Consider the following 15,940-nt stretch of genomic DNA (forward strand, 5'->3'; position numbering starts at 1 on the left):
AACAGCTGTGGAAGATACTCCAAATATTAGCTGCAGAAACAGTCACCTCAGCGCAGCAAGATTTGTCATCAGCTGCAGCTAACAAACACCTCTGTGTTGGGCTAGGACGATGAAGGTAATAATAGAAAATCATGTTGTAATTAGATCTGGTTTTGAACAAAAGACAAATTATTTATTTCTTTCTTCAAATGAAGCATAACACTAAGGTATAAAGGGAGTATAAATAACATCTGATTGTGCTCCTAAGCTCCATGCTATAACTTTCTTGCAATGACATCCTTCAACAAATTAACTACATCATTACTGTTAAGTATTAATTGCACAAAACAGATACACAAAATATATAATGAGCTAGAAAGAGGACAACATTCTTCCATTATGACAAACAACTGTAACAAGAAATGGAAAAAAACCCAATAGATCTAGGCTTACACAGATGGCAACACTGAGAGTTTTAAGTCCTCTCCTTGAACACATTACATGTGATAAATAATATGCAAAATATTTAAAGAATTTTATTGTTGCTTACAGAAGATACTTAGCAAGCAAAGAGACAGTAGCAATCACTGCCTCATGTCTCATATCCCCATCATTCAATGCAAATTTTTACATTTCATGCAAGAATCCTGAGCTTATTTTCAGTAACATTGAAATGTCATCTATATTAATTACCAAATACATACAGAGCCCAGCTACGGGGTCTATTGTATTATTAAGGCATGAAAAAAGAATAACAGTTTATTAACTCTGAATGCCACAAATACAGCACAGCAGTTAGAAGGCTCAAAAAAGCTCAGAAAGTACCAGTGATTTCTGTGCCACGGTCCTCCCAGAACATGACGGTGAGTCATCAGCTCCTGAAAAGGTACAGAATCAGATCCTGGCCTTGCTGGCATCAGGGAGTTTTGCCATTGCCTTGACTGCTGGACCAAGCTTCAGAGCTATCGGGAGTGACTCGGACTCCTCTTCATATCCCCAAAAAACGGACAAACTTCCTCTCACTCAAGTCAAGTATGAATTTAAAAAACAATACCTACATATTGTTTTCTTAATTAGTATTTTAAGTCCATGGAAAGGTTCCATTCATTATACAGTATGGCAGTTAAGAGAAAGCCTTTTCAGAAAAAGCTTATTTGTTAGTCTGACTTATTAGTACATTAAAAGAAGGGGGAAGTATCATGAAAAGAACCTCTGCCAAGTCTACGCTCTATTTATAAATTATTTTTAATTTTAAAATGAAAGACTTTGGTAAGCCAAACCAAGGATGTGTGATGCAATCCTAATCTCCATGGTTCAATGGCTCTTCTCAAAGACAACGAGCACCACAGCCCTGTCCAGTCATCAAGTGAAGAACTTGCCATCTGCATAAATTGTCAGGGGCTAGTAGTATCTGGATTGCGCAGTTCTTCACATAGTCTCTATTCTACATTTAAGAAGTTCTCGCAAAATGCCCGGCAGCGAGCCAGGGTCTTCCAATTCAGTTAACTAAGCCATTGCAACCAAGGCCAAATTGGTGGCAAGACATACTTAGAGTTGCGTTATGTCCCACACCGGGAACTGCAGTAGCAGGTGATCTCCTCTAACTCTGCTGCTACCATTGCCTGCCCCTTATGCCGATATCTGCCTCACTCAGCTCAGGGTTTACAGATCCAGTAGCCTTATCCTTCATCAACAGGTGGCCCACCGTCTGCCGTGGGAAGAACCACGGTGTGCAAGAGGGACAGACTTTTTTTATGCAGCCTCTGCGCATACCTTTTTCCATGCCTGCACCCCTTGCACACCGAAACCACCCCTTGACAAAGATGGTGTTGTCCAATTCCGTCACTGCAAGGCTCTGAAAACTTTGCAGATGCACAAATCCGACTTAACTAATTTCATCTAAAACACCAAGTTAAAATATTGAAAACACGGTTCGTCACAATAAACCATTCAGGAAACTCATTACTCTCTCATTTGAGATAAAAGGAGAAAACAGGTTGTTGATATTAGTTACTGGGTTAGAATTTGGATGGTTTTTGGTTAACTTTGACTAATAAATAAGTTAAAGAAGGCTAAGGCTATAAATTGGTACTGTTTCATTTATAAATATTCACTTTATTTCTATTCTCTTCTAAAAAACGTCTTAAGGAAAAAGGTGGCCAGAAGGATTACACATGTTGTAAATTGCAATTTGGTTGTTAGGCTGTAAAAACCAAACACGTAAGTGAAGTTGAGCACAGTGTAAGAAAAAGCCAGTTTTTAATTAACAACTTATTTACAAGTTCATAAAATCAACTGAACTGGAGTAGATGTTCTGTGTTTGTCACCAATATTTTATTGTAACTGGTAACTTGCACGCTTTATAGTAGAAGAACAAAAAGAAAATAAAGTTCACTATATACAGCCTTTGTACAGGCTACTTGACTATACGCAAGGCATAGTGATCATAACACAACCTAGTCTTCATAATAATTTGTGCACAAAAAGACACCAGTCAGACATTATGTGAACATTACAGTGAAATGACATCACAAGTCCAGTGAAAATTCAGCATAATACAAAACATATTGATCTACTGCAAATGACATCCTTTAAAACAATAAGCCTTTGTTCAGTAGTAACTTAACCAGAGTCTGATGCAGAGATTTGTTGTGTAGTTATAAGTCTTTTAAGTGAAGCAACCTCTGCAGATAAGTTTGCTATGCCCTGCTTCAAATACAGGTTCTCTGACTCAGAGACATTGTAGATATTGTCTTTTATTTCAACAACTCCAGTTTTGCAACCACTCTGAATTTTTACGTTGAGCTCCTTCTGATGCCAGAGTTCTGGTTTAAGTGACCAGTCTTGGATGTTAGTCACTTGAACCGAGAAAGGAGTGTGAGAAGAATGCACCAAGTTTTGTGCACCATGTTTTTCAAGCTCAAAATGTCTTTTTGAGGACATGTCAATGGGTGATGACAATTTCTGTGTTGCATCATAGTCATTATCCATTGCTTCCACTTTAACTTGCATGGCTTTGGCTTTAATTCGAAGCTTGTGAGGCAAAGCTGAAGAATTCACTTCTGGAACTTTAACTGTTGCATGAACATTTTTATGTTCAACTGGGGAATGGATTGGACCCTTAGGAACCTGCTGTTCATCTTCTCCATCAGATGACTTGCCGACTACACCATCGTCAGTTTCTGACGTTCTGGGGGAATTACTGGAGGACCTGTTAACTTGCAAGAGAGGAGGAGAATGTGAGTACACGTTAAAGGTAGCTCCCATGTAGTTTGGATATATGGATGCTTTATATGAACCTCTGTCATCTCTTGGCTCTCTCTCTAATTCCATGGGCTCCTGTTTTATAATCTGGAACTTATTTTCGGGACTTCTGCAGTTGCTTTGTATACGACTTGGTTGAGTATGCTCTACAGATGATATTTCAGACACATCGGACATTGAGCTTTGAGGAGAATGTTTAATGACAGAAATACAACTGCTACCAACTATAGATGGCTCATGCTCATCTACAAATGAGTTAATATTTGATTTGGAACTCTGATAGTCTTGGAAGTACACAGTTGTTGAGCTACTGAGTTTCTGTATCTCTTGGGCATAGGCTGCAGAGCTGATTAAACCAAACTTTAGCTTCAAGGAAAGCAGCTCCGCCTTCAGAGTGGCATTCTCCTCTCCCAGTGCAATTAGTTTGTTCTCTAAGACAAGGTCATTCAGTCGTCTTTTTTCACGAGATCTTTTGGCAGCTTCATTATTTTTCCGCCTTTTCTCCCAATACATAGCATCTTTCTTTTCATCCGGAATGAATTCTCGCTTTCTCCGGCAAGCTGAAGATTTGCTTTTTCCACTACTTGCTTCAGTAAGTAGTATATCTTCATTTGTAGACAATTCTTCAGACACTTCTGCTAAAGTAGACTTAAGTACCATGATTTTGTCCACATTGCTACTTGTGTCAACAGGTCCGTGTTCCTTTTTAAGGGTCTGCATTTTTCTCAGCTGCATCAGAAACAATTTGTAGTAGATCTACAACGAGCAACAGAGCAAGCTATTTCCCCAGTACTTCTCACTCCACAACTTGATAAATACAGTAATTTTAAATCCACGTACATTCTTCCTTTTCTTTCATATTCTCAGACAGAAGTGTCTAGAACCAATTTTCTTGGCAGAAGCAATGGGAATCTTCTTAAAAACCTGAAATAAATAGAGAATTTGATTACTATATAGGAATTGCTGGCTCAGGACATGCAACAGTAGCTTTTGATAAAAAGCTTAGACTAGCATTTGGTTCATTAAACCTGCTGCAATATGAAGACAGCTCAACACTGAAACAACTGATATTCTAAGCTTTATGATACCTAGGTAGCAGATTTGCTTCCAAAACAAATACAAAATAATCCAAGGAAAAATCAATTAAAAAAAAAATTTGAATTTTGATCCTACAGTAATGTTGTCACAGAACTTTCCGTGATATCACTGACCAACCTAAACCTCCAACACTTAACACTGTAGGACACCAGGCATGTTGATGAGCAGCACTGGAAAGTATCTTGTTCTTCCACATTAAAGCATCTCTTCTGAAAACAGCTGTGGTGTGTGACTTAGAAATGCTATATGTTTGGGTCCTTCATGGATTAAAAATAACATGAGCTGATTTAGAGAAGCTGGAGTGTTTTCTATTGTCTTAAAATAACACCACTATCCATTAAAGCTATTAAAGATTTAATTATTGGTTTTGCATCCTGTAAAAAAAATAGATAGATAGATCTATATACAAATGTTTATACAGACACACACTTGGAATTTTAAAATGCCTTTTTGATCAATCATATTAATTCAAACTAGTAAATGCATACACATAATTTGGGCAAATACCTAACTATTAAAAAGATATTGACAAGGAAAAAAAATTAATTACATTTTTTTCCTTGTCCCTTACAAAGAAAACTTTAAAATCAGTATTGAAAAATACATTAGAGAAATAACATTTAATTAATAATTGGCATTTGAAAAATACTCTTATTACATCAAAGTAAAGTTTAATACCATTGCGGCATGTGCACCTTTAGAAAACAGTGTTTGCATTAAAGTGGAAGCTTAGATCTAGAAGTGTTACCATTAATAAAGGAAAACTAGCTTAACCTTTTGCTTCAGACATTTTAATCATTAAATTTGAACTTAGCATTTGAATTGGCCTTTGTTTTATTTAGTTTCTCTTAATGCAAAAATACTTTATTCTCACAAGATCGTTTAGTCTTGACCTGAGATATAGCTTCTCAATATCTCCTTTTCCACAGTCAGTCATGTTCCTGGTAAAATAAATGTCGTATGCCAACTGCTTTTATAGAACTGACTATCGAGTCAGCAATGATTCTTGCCTGTATAACAAAACAAAAAATCAGCCACTTCATATTAATGTCACTATTTATTGGGCATGTTTTTACAATGACTAATGAAACTAATTTTAACATTATCAGTTGGGAAAGTTATAAAAGAATTAATGAATTGTATTCTGCCAGTTTCTCTTGTCTTTTCCAGAAGGCAAAGAGGAATGAGTGATGTAATAACAATTAAGCAGGGTCATAAAGACTCAGGTTTCAAGCTGGGTTCTGTTCCATCAAACCATGCCAACATTTTTGTCATGAAAAATTAACACATTTAATAGAACAGCTAAGTAGAATTTCCTAAAATCCGTGGTTAATTACTGACATGTAACTATTTGTCTTCGATAATACAGCCTTAATGGAAAATAGAGTTAGAAGCCAGCCACACCAAAGACAGCATCTAACTTTTTAGTGCAAAAACAGCACCACAAATTGCCATGTTTGTGAAGCAGAAATGTATCTCTAATATACAAGCAATTACATAGTTAGATCCTGATCCAAAATTCAAACTGGAGTCAAAGGGAGTTGTCTGTCAAGTTAAATAGGAGCTGGATCAGGTTTAAAAACAAAAATAAGCCCCACAACTAAGCAACATCAGTTTGTCCAAACATTCAGTATAATTTTGTTTGCTGAAGAAGCTATATAGCCATTCTGTCCATTTCACTGCTACACGTAATCAATGGTTTAACTAATACGCATACAATTTAAATCTAGTGCAACCCAATACTTTAAAAAAAACCCAACAGCATTGTTGAACACACAGACTATAAAAATAAAAAAGAACAAGACAAGGGCACCTGAATTTTTGTGGCACTTGTAGAATATTCAGTTTCTGTAACATGACTTCAGATTAAAAGAACAAAAATACTGAGATTTTATTTCATTATCCTGTGGCATTGGGAACGCACAGCTACTGATCCATAATTGTCTTGATATACTACAATCACTGTATTCACTTGTATTATTAACAACTTCTGCCTTTCTGAGGAAATGCATACACCTTCTATGGCACACAGCAGGAAGCAGTGTAACGTGCTGAATACCTATGAAATTATGACTTGTCTCTTAGTATGCATCTCAGCCAACTCTCACTGAAGTCAAAAGGGTTCAAAATAACTTTTGTGAAATTTCAGGGCGTTAAGAATGCAGAGGTCTTACAGAATTTAACAGCACTAGAGAGCTACGCTCAAGCCCAAATAAAAACATTTCTTCTCTTAGAAAAGGGATACTAATATGCATACATCATTATTTTCTATATATTTTTCTGCCATATACCCTGGAACATCTACACTTAACTTGAAATAGTAGCAAGAGCAAGGAAGTATTTATAAACATAGGATTTGTGCATATTTTAGAAGAATGAAACTATGCCTACACAGATTTAATACAATTTTTTTTTTTCCTCTTTTATTCCAGTCTTCCATTTCCACATGATATAGAAGCAATATGTTTAGTTTTGAACAAGACTGTTTTGGGATAAGAACTATGACTTTGCGTCTATCTGTGTGGTCTCCAGCTCAAAGTGATCCCACTCGGGTGTTTGTCCAATACTGCAATCTAGGAAAAATACTAATAATGATAATAATAATAATTAGCAAAAAGTTGTTGGGTTTTTTTTGTTTTGTTTTGTTTTGTTTTTTCCCTGAATGAATGTAGACTAATGGCATAGTTCATCAGTATGACCACCTATGTATCGGTAAAAACTCAACTGCATGTCCAAACAATCTCCTGCAGCCTAACACTGGCACTGAGCTGCACTTAACAACCCAACAACCTGCAGAGTTCATGTCCCTTGTTACACGGGACTTCTGCCGTTTGGGCCACTCCAGTGTACAATCTGCTCACTGTAACACTGGTAACTCCTGTTTTGGCCAGTCTCCCTCCTGTACACGTTGTTCCTGGCACAAATAGACAGAATGTAAGTAGCGTGCAAGTCTACAGCAAATATTGAGCGTGTACTAAAACGACCATGTTTTTGCATGCAATATTCAACTTTGCTCTCTGCCAGAGTCCATCAGTAAAGCTGTCAGAACAGACGTGTAACCCACTGACATGGTCTTACTGGTTTGCTACTTATGTAGTTAGTTCTAATGCTATTACTTCAGTGAACTAACAAAAACAACAATAAATCTTTAGCTCTTTCCACATCTTCCTTGAGCACTTTTATCATGGTAACTGGGATTGCTGCTTTACAAACAGGAGTCAAAGCCCTTGTTTATTAATACTTCTTTATATGGATCAGCCCAATGCCGAGTCTGTAAACAAATTAAACTCCATATGATGTTAATGGCAAAATGCCTTCAATGAAACCAGCCATTTCACTTCACTTGCATTTTATAATTCCACTGGAAAACATCAGTATTTACACATAAATTAATGAACTGTAATGATTCCTCTGACTATATTTCAAATTCCAATATTTTCCCTTATGATTAATTTTTCAATTGCTTTATCACTCCCTCATAAAGTGTTATAAACCCAACATTTAATACTGCCTTATTCAGTCACTGCTAAAGATTTTTTTTTTTGGTTGGTTGATGTTAATGGCATTGAGTGCCAATTCAACAATGTAATAACACTCAACCCTATTAACTTAATTACAGACCCAGTCTTGCTCCCACAGCAATTTTGCCATTGGCTTCAATAGAAGCAGGATACAATCCCAGATCCAAATATTAATGAGACTGTTGTATAGAACTCTTGCTGTTGAAGCAAGAAATTATGTATGCAGAAATCATGAAAAGTTAATTTATCCATGGACTTCAAAAAATACTTAAGTGATCTGATTGTGTCAAAATAGTACATTAAGGATCTGATCCTGGGGATTTGTGTATTCATAGTGCAATAATTGAAATGTTTCAAAAGGTTGAAGGACAGGGCCACAATCTTTCCTCTCTCCCTTCTGTGCAATTTAATTACATAAGTCTTTTCTGCTTTAGAGAATGCACGTGGGCCTCTCCACGTACCTATGTTTCCCCACAGAGTAACTGCGCGTTATTATTTGTATTTAGCAAAATAATTCATGCTATCTCCAAGCATAATTTTTCAAACATATCCTAGAATGAGATAACTAATTGTTTAATTCTGTTGCTCTGACATTTTGATAGTGATTCTATGAAACTAAATGAAATCCCATTTCTAGCAGTTGGATGCTCAAACACAATTCACTTTTGTATCACCATGCATCCAAAAAATTTCTCTCTCAGTCCTTCAAAAATGGAAGCAAATAACAGCTAAGTACAACCTCTTGTTTAAAAAAAGAGCCACACCTCTATCGCCATCACCGCTATATGGCAAACTGCAGAAAAACAACAAAAGCTCGTATTGATATGTGTCTGAGCATATTTTTAGTTGTTGTCCATGTTTCGCATATGTATCATTAATTATATTACTGTTGTTGTATTCTGTCAGAGGTTATCTATTTTGAAAATCTGACTACATACCAGAAGAGTTGGTGTAGAACCTGCTCATAGATACCAAAATGACGAGTTTGCATTCCAAACTTGGAAAAACTGAAGAATATAGTTTGTGCTTTATCTTCAAAGTATTTTAAAAACAGTTGCTCTCTGTCTCGAGACTTTTACGAGGTACAGAATAAATATCATCCTCATTGCACATGCAGGACAGGAGGCTGGGTTTAAGCTTAGGTGGTGAATACGCAGCCTGCCTAAACACTGCTGAAATACTTTGGAGCCCCTCTACCTCTGCTGCTTTTCACAGGCAAAAATTATGCCGTGAAATTCTGCACCTCTCAGGTCTGTCAGAAGTTAGAAATCCTCTCCAACAGAGGATGTGGCCCCATTCCAACCTCCACTGAAATCCTTCAACATACTTTTTCTTGCCTTTTATCTAGCACCGTTAGTAAAATTATGTTCCTGTTGAAGAAAAACTTTAATGCTGGCTCCACTGGAAGAGCGATATTATCCCTAGGATAGAGTTGCAGGCAAGAGGGTCTAGGCAATGTAGAACAAATGAAGTTCAAACTTTCTGGAAAATAAACTAGGTGACTGCATTTTATGCTAGGATGGTCAGGTTATCCATGGTCACAACAGGGAAAAGCATTTACAATACAAATGTTACCACCAACTACTGCCATTATATAGTTGCACTCATAGAGACCATGAATCCATTACAGCAGCGTGGAGCATGCAGAACTATTGATCCTGTACACCGTTCCCTTTTCTTACAGCTTCATGGGCACCTTAAGTGCTTACAGTTTCAGGATCAACGTGTAATTAGGTCAGTGGAACACTGATGATGATAGCTTTGTACAAGATGACCCATTTTTGCTAAAATGTTGATCGTCTTATTCAAAGAAAAAAATGGGAGATGTCTACACAATATAGCCCACTGGGAACATAAAAAAGTCATTTATTATGACACTTTTCACTCAAATATAGAAAAAAATATTAAGATCATCATGAAACTCGGCACACTATTGTACCCACCTCCAAGCTGTACCCAGAAAGTTGATCTCATATGTAATTTTTACAAAAGGCTTTCATTGTTAGGAAAATTACTTAAGTTACTGTTTATCTTAATAACTACAAATTAACTCATTAAAGTACAGCCTGCTTCCCAAAGGTAAATTGCACAAATTATGCAAATAAAATTATTATTTGGAGAGCACTTTTTATTGCTCAAAAAGGTCAGTCAAGGTAATAAGTGCAAATTTGACCTATATTTTTCTTCCATTTCCTTAGGAAGGTAGTATGATTCTGTCAGATCTGTTCAGTTTTTCCAAAACAAGCTGGTTACTGCTCTGATTTAAGGGAGGGAACAAAATCTAAGAATGTTACTCAAAGCACCAGGAAAAACTTTAAAACTGAGAAGCAAAGGAAATGTATATATAACTTGCATAAATATTTAATTACACAGATATAATATATATGGTATGTGTATACAAATCATGCCATTTTAAGTATCACATCACTTCCCAGTATTTTTAATAAAACCCCAATAGAAATAACAGTTACTGAAGTTACAGTACTATGACAGTATGCTTCCCCTCATTTCAATAGCTACTTGACAGCAGGAGAAACTAGACCGCAAAAAGCTACAACTTAATAGTCACAATGTTCTGGCAATACAATCTAGCTTTTCCCTAGTTAAGAACCATTTTAAAAAAAAAAAAAACCCAAACAAAATCAAATGTTATTTATTCTGACAACAAATGGCTTTCTATTATTGAACTGTGTTCTTAAAATGCCAAGCATGGACCAGACCTTCAGCTGACCTAAATTTATATAGTGCTATTTAAAGGCAGCAGAATTATGTCAATTAATCCCAGCTGATGCTCTAAACATGCATCTTGTTATATAACAACTGAAGTACAAACATGTAAGACAAACACTGTCTGTAAAATGTTAGTATCTACCACTCACTGCAAGTGGAACAGAGAAATCGCAATCTTTAGAGCTCCAATTCCGTGAGATGGTCCAGGCAGGAAGGCCACTGTCCATGCTGAGCACCATTTTCTTTATTGGGTTGCATCCCACTTGTAAGAGAAGGTCTTGCAGCACTGGCACCTATACTGCTAACTGCTGTGCAGCCACTGCTGTGGCAAAAACTGGTTAACTATGCAAATACTTCAGGACAGACCGAATACACCAAGATGGAGCAACTCAAGAAAGGGAGAAAAAAAAAAAAACTATCTTAAATAAGACATTCTTTCTGACAGAAGATAAATCTGTGTAATACCTGTCACTAGATTCATTCTCATAGTATGCTAGTTTGGACATAGATCAATTCAACACATGAATTAGGAAAAAAACCCAGGATATCTAAGGAGGTCTTAATAATAATTCACTTCAGATCTACCTTTTAATACAAGTTTTTAAGAATGTTGCTTCTATCACATCTTGAGTCAAGTGCAAGTATGCCCTTGCTTACACAATCTTATTTTTGACAGTCAGGCTTAGCATCGGTATTAGACAGTTACATATACCTTGGCTTTCTAATTTAAAAAAAAAAAAAAATCAGATTTTTTTTTTTTTTTTACTTTCTAACACTGTAAAATACCGTAACATGGAAATCAACTGTCATTTTCTTTTAGAACAGACTGCAGGAATTGGCCATCTATTTGCATTTTTTTTCTATTACGTATCCTAAGCACATTTATATCTCATAACTGGCTGTAATGATCATGGCAAGGTCACCTAGAAGAGTCAATTAAGCTGATGAGTCAGATACATTGCTTAACAGTGTGTAATAAGACTCAAACAGAGGATTTTATTGTTCATAATATTGCATCATAGTGATGTTATAACAGCAGCGAGATTGCTGTCTGGAAAAAACTATTGCATAAGGATAGTTTGCATAACTACTTGTTAAAATAAGTCAATTTAAAATGAGCTAAAATTTTATTTATGAGTTTTATTTCAAGATAAAGGATTGAAAAAAGCGGCATGGTACTGATACCTTTCACAGACTCTGTTTAGACTTTATTGCAATAGAAAGAACGTCTGCATGTTCTACAAATTTCGGCCAAAGCATGGCAAATACTGTTCCTCCTTAGGATGAGATAAGCTGTGAGGAGGTCAGGTAAGTTCATATTGCTCATGGGAAGACTCTAAGCTTTTTGACACCTTTAAGATCAGTTTCTTAAAACAAACAAACAAACAAACAAACAAACAAACAAAAAACCAAAAAAACCCCCAACACACACAAACAAAAAAACAAACAACAAAAGAAAGCCACAGCAGAGACTTGTGGCTTTGAAGTCAAATCCAGGAAGCTGGATATTTTAAAAGCTAGTTAAGAGTCCTTCAGAGATTAAGACAAGTTACAAATATAAAGTAAAAAATGGAAAGTAGAGGCAGATCATTGTAAAGAGTCTTAGCCCTTCAACAGTCAAAGACATCTGTAACGTGAGAACTTTTATAACAATAAGTGTTAGTGCCAATGATATTAAGGATCTTTATTCAGTAATCCTTGAACTTGTTGGTTTAAATCAGGACTTTGGGCCAAAAACTGAACCCTTATTCATTCAAGATTCCCATCAAAGTCAACATTTTCATTGAATAAGGACCGTAAAAGTGATGCACATAGCAATATTTTAAATGAGGCTCTGGCTTGAATTAATTACCGAGGAGGGCAAAGATGACTCAAAGTAGGTTACATACACAGGAGCAAACACAATGAAACTTGGTGCAATCATTCAAGTTACAAGGACAAGGGAGAAAAAAAAAAAAAAAAAAAAGGGTTGTTTTTAACACAACAGTAACTCCAAGACTCACGATCAAAGCTGTACTTGACCCCAACAACCAAGTAGCAGAAAAGTTTATGCATGTTATGAAGAATATCACATTTTTAAAATACTTTGCTGCTGCTACCTACGGCAGGTAAACCGAACATAAAGACAGTGGCTGGAGTACTCAGTTTGGACTTTGTAGGTTTTGGTCACAAGCACAGTGATGTTGGTTTCATCCTCTTAGAGGACCATTTGAGTCACTCACATAAGTCACCTCCTCTTGAAAGCCAAGTTACCACCAGCAACTTCCAAGCTATGCTCCTGTCGAGGACAGAGCACAAGCTGACCCCAGAGTACGGGACGTCCAGCCACGGCTTTTGCCACTGCAACGCCTGAAGTGACTTGGCAAAAGAACAGAATTGGGCAATGGCCATTTTTTGTTGTTGTTGTCGTCGTTGCTCGTTATGTAAGGAGAAAGCTGAAAATAATCGGGTGGTGGGAGTGGGGGGTGCTAGGCTGCCTCATGCCTACCTGTGAGAAGCGGGGGGGCCCTTTGTCGGGCGACGGTGGGACAAGGCGGGGGGGGGGGGGGGGGGTGCGGGGACGCTCCACGGGGCGCGGTGCGGGGCCGAGCTGCGGGGAGGCGGCGGACGCCGCCTCCCCGCAGCTCGGCCCCGCACCGCGCCCGCCACAAAGGCTGCCCGGCTCGGCAGTCCCCCTACGTGACCGGCGGCTCATGGCTCCCGGCCTGCTCCCCCCTCAGCACGGCCCCGCGCTATCAGGCCGCCGCCCCCCCTAACGCGCCCGCCGCCGCCCCAGCCCAGAACAAAGGGCTGAGGGGGAGCGCCAGCGCCCCCAGCCCTCTCTCGCCCGCCGCCGCGCGGCCGCCGCGCCCCAACGGCCACCAACGGCTCCCAACGGCCGTTGGGGAGCCGGCGACCCCCGCAAGCCTGAGGGGAAGGTGAGCGCCGGATCGGGCTCGGCGTTGCCGGCTCCGCTCCCCGCCGGCTCTGTCACACTGACCTACTTGCGGGGCTGGCGGCTGCCCCCGGGGCTCGGCTCCGCTGCCCCCGGGGACAGGCGGCACCTGGCCCCCCGCCCGCCGCGGCCGTCAGGGCGCGGGCGGGACGGCTCTACCTCTCTCCTCCGGCGCGGCTGACATCTCCTAAACGCCTTCCTCCCTTAAATTAGACGTTCCCAGATATATATATATATTTTTTTTTTCCCTCAATTTTTTTTTTAAAGAAACGGCAAGTGAAAGCCCGTACCGGAGAGATGGCTCAGCGTCTGGGCGAAACGCCTTCCTAAAAATACAGCCTTATCAAAACGTCTCTGAAGGCGTGGAGTTAAAAATCCGAGCAAATGGCCTCGAACGTCTACACGCACAGCTCTGGAGAAAAGACCAGAAATAGCACATGAAGCCACAATTGCTAAAACGCGGTGGGGCTAAATATAGAGCGACACAAATCTCGTTTTAAGGCACCCGGCACGCAGCCGGCGAGCGCGCCTTGCCTCCCCACTTACCCAGTTGTCTACTTCCCTTATTAAACGCACTTTAACAAAATCTGTTACAGTTACGGGTTTGGGGGGCTTTTTTCAGGGCGAGATTGTCCTAGTTTCTTTGTAGCGAGATTATAAAATCGCATAATTAGCTCCCTCTTCCCAGCCCGGCTGCCAGCAAATTCTGTGGTTACATAATGCAACATTTCCAGGAACTATTATGCGATCGGTCCCGCCGCGCCTGAAAAACAGCGACAAAAGTGACGAAAAGGGGCCGAGGCAAGCGCAGCCCCGCACGGCGCGGGGACAGGGGCCGGGCCGCTGCCGTGCACCCCGCACGCCCGCGGGCAACGTCCCCCAGCGCCGCCCGAAAAGGGGAGCCTCGCCGGCGGGCTCCGGCAGGCGCCGGCAGCCCGCAGCCCCCGGTGGCTGTGGGGCCGAGGCGCGGCCGCCGCTGGGGACCCAGCCCTCCGCCCCGCACGGCGGCCGCCCGCGCCCCGCCGGCGCATTACGCAACGCGGGGAGAGCGGCTCCGGCGGCGCTGCCCCGGGCTCCGCTGTGGGGAGAAGCGGGGGGCAGTGCGGCACGCCGGCAACGAGCACCTCCCCGCCCTCCCCCCGCCGCCAGGGGAAGCCTCCGGCCGGCATCTCCCGGGCTGCCTCCCGCTCCGCCACCCCTCCGCCGAGCCGCCCGCCAGCGCCCAGAGCCGGCCCGCCCGGCGGACCCCTCCCCGCCCGGCGGCAGCCGGAGCCGGCTGGACTCGCGTTATGTAACCGCCGCCCCCGGCCGAGGCGAGGCGAGGCGAGGCGCGGCGCGGCGGTCGCCGCAGCCCGGGCGGACAGCCTCGCTTCGCAGACCGCGCACCGCTCCGCGCACGTACGCGCGCCTTCCTACCTGCAGCGCACCGCGGGGCGCCCAGCATCCCCCGCCCCGCGCCGGGCCGCGGGCGAGGCCGGGCCGGGCCAGGCGGGCGGCGGTGCGGTGCGGTGCCGCGCTGTGCTGTGCTGTGCAGGCAGCAGCGGAGCGGCCGGGCGGGAGCGTGCGGCGGCAGCGGCGGCGCGGAGGGATGTGTGTTAGTAGGTCAGGGCTGCGCGGCGCGGGGCTCATAGCCCGCATGCCAGCCGCGCCGCGCCGTGACTGGCGGCGACACCGCCCCAATCGGCGCCGGGCGCTGCCGGAGGACGGCCAATGGGAGCGGCCGGGGGCGGGGCGGGGCGGGGCGCGGGGCGGCGTGTGGTACAGTAGGTCTGTGTGCTGGCGATTGCATAACCGGCGGCGGGGCGGGGGGCGGCGCGGCGGGGGGGCGGGGGAGCGGCGCGGGGGGCGCCAGCGCTTACGTAACGGCCGCGTCGCCCCGCGGCAGCGCGCAGGGGGGCGCTCGCCCCGCGCGGCCTCCGCAGGGGCGCAGCGCCGCGGCACCGCGCCCCCGCCCCGGCGGCAACGGCGACGGCGACAACGGAGGGCGGCGGGGCTCTGGCAGCCTTGCCGCTGCCTCGGTGTGTGGCGTCATCAGCCTGTATCTGTATGGCGTGTAAAAATCAAAGCCTCGGCCCCGGCGGGAGCGTAGTCGTCTCCGAGCCGTTGCCCGAGAGCCGGGAGCCGCGCTCCCGAGGCACGTACCTGCCACCTAGCCACGCAGGCGGGTAACCCGCCGGCGGACCGCGCTGCCGCTTGGGCTCGCGGAAAGCCGCTGCTACTCATCGTTAACGGCAGGAGAGAAAGAGCGGCGGGGAGGGAGGCGGCCGGCGGCGGCCGCTGGGCGCCCGGCGCGGCGGGCTGCGCGCTCACCCGGCGCGGCGCGGCCGCCGCTTGCCCTCGCTGGTCGCCGAGCGCGGCGGATTTTGACCGTGTTTCTTCCGCCGGCGTCATCTCTGCCCTCACCCCTGAAACG

The 15,940-nt window shown here is 42.9% G+C and overlaps 1 protein-coding gene across 3 annotated transcripts; it reads right to left on the reverse strand.

Annotated features, from left to right (window-relative positions):
* Positions 1 to 252: 252 nt before the first annotated feature.
* NFIL3 (nuclear factor, interleukin 3 regulated) lies at positions 253 to 15,104 on the reverse strand. Of its 3 annotated transcripts, XM_082335980.1 has the most exons (3): positions 14,944 to 15,104; positions 13,818 to 13,939; positions 253 to 4,167 (listed from the first exon to the last, which is right to left on the reverse strand). In XM_082335980.1, exon 3 carries the CDS (start codon positions 3,976 to 3,978, stop codon positions 2,602 to 2,604), a length of 1,377 nt encoding a protein of 458 aa, XP_082192106.1. In that variant the 5' UTR covers positions 3,979 to 4,167; positions 13,818 to 13,939; positions 14,944 to 15,104; the 3' UTR covers positions 253 to 2,601. The 3 variants fall into 3 exon arrangements, with proteins under 3 accessions (XP_082192106.1, XP_082192105.1, XP_082192107.1); XM_082335979.1 differs by lacking the exon at positions 13,818 to 13,939; XM_082335981.1 differs by lacking the exons at positions 13,818 to 13,939; positions 14,944 to 15,104 and adding an exon at positions 10,742 to 10,976.
* Positions 15,105 to 15,940: the final 836 nt, after the last annotated feature.

The sequence above is a fragment of the Platalea leucorodia genome (genome assembly GCF_965183815.1).
Source record: "Platalea leucorodia genome assembly, chromosome: Z".
NCBI classification, from domain to species: domain Eukaryota; kingdom Metazoa; phylum Chordata; class Aves; order Pelecaniformes; family Threskiornithidae; genus Platalea; species Platalea leucorodia.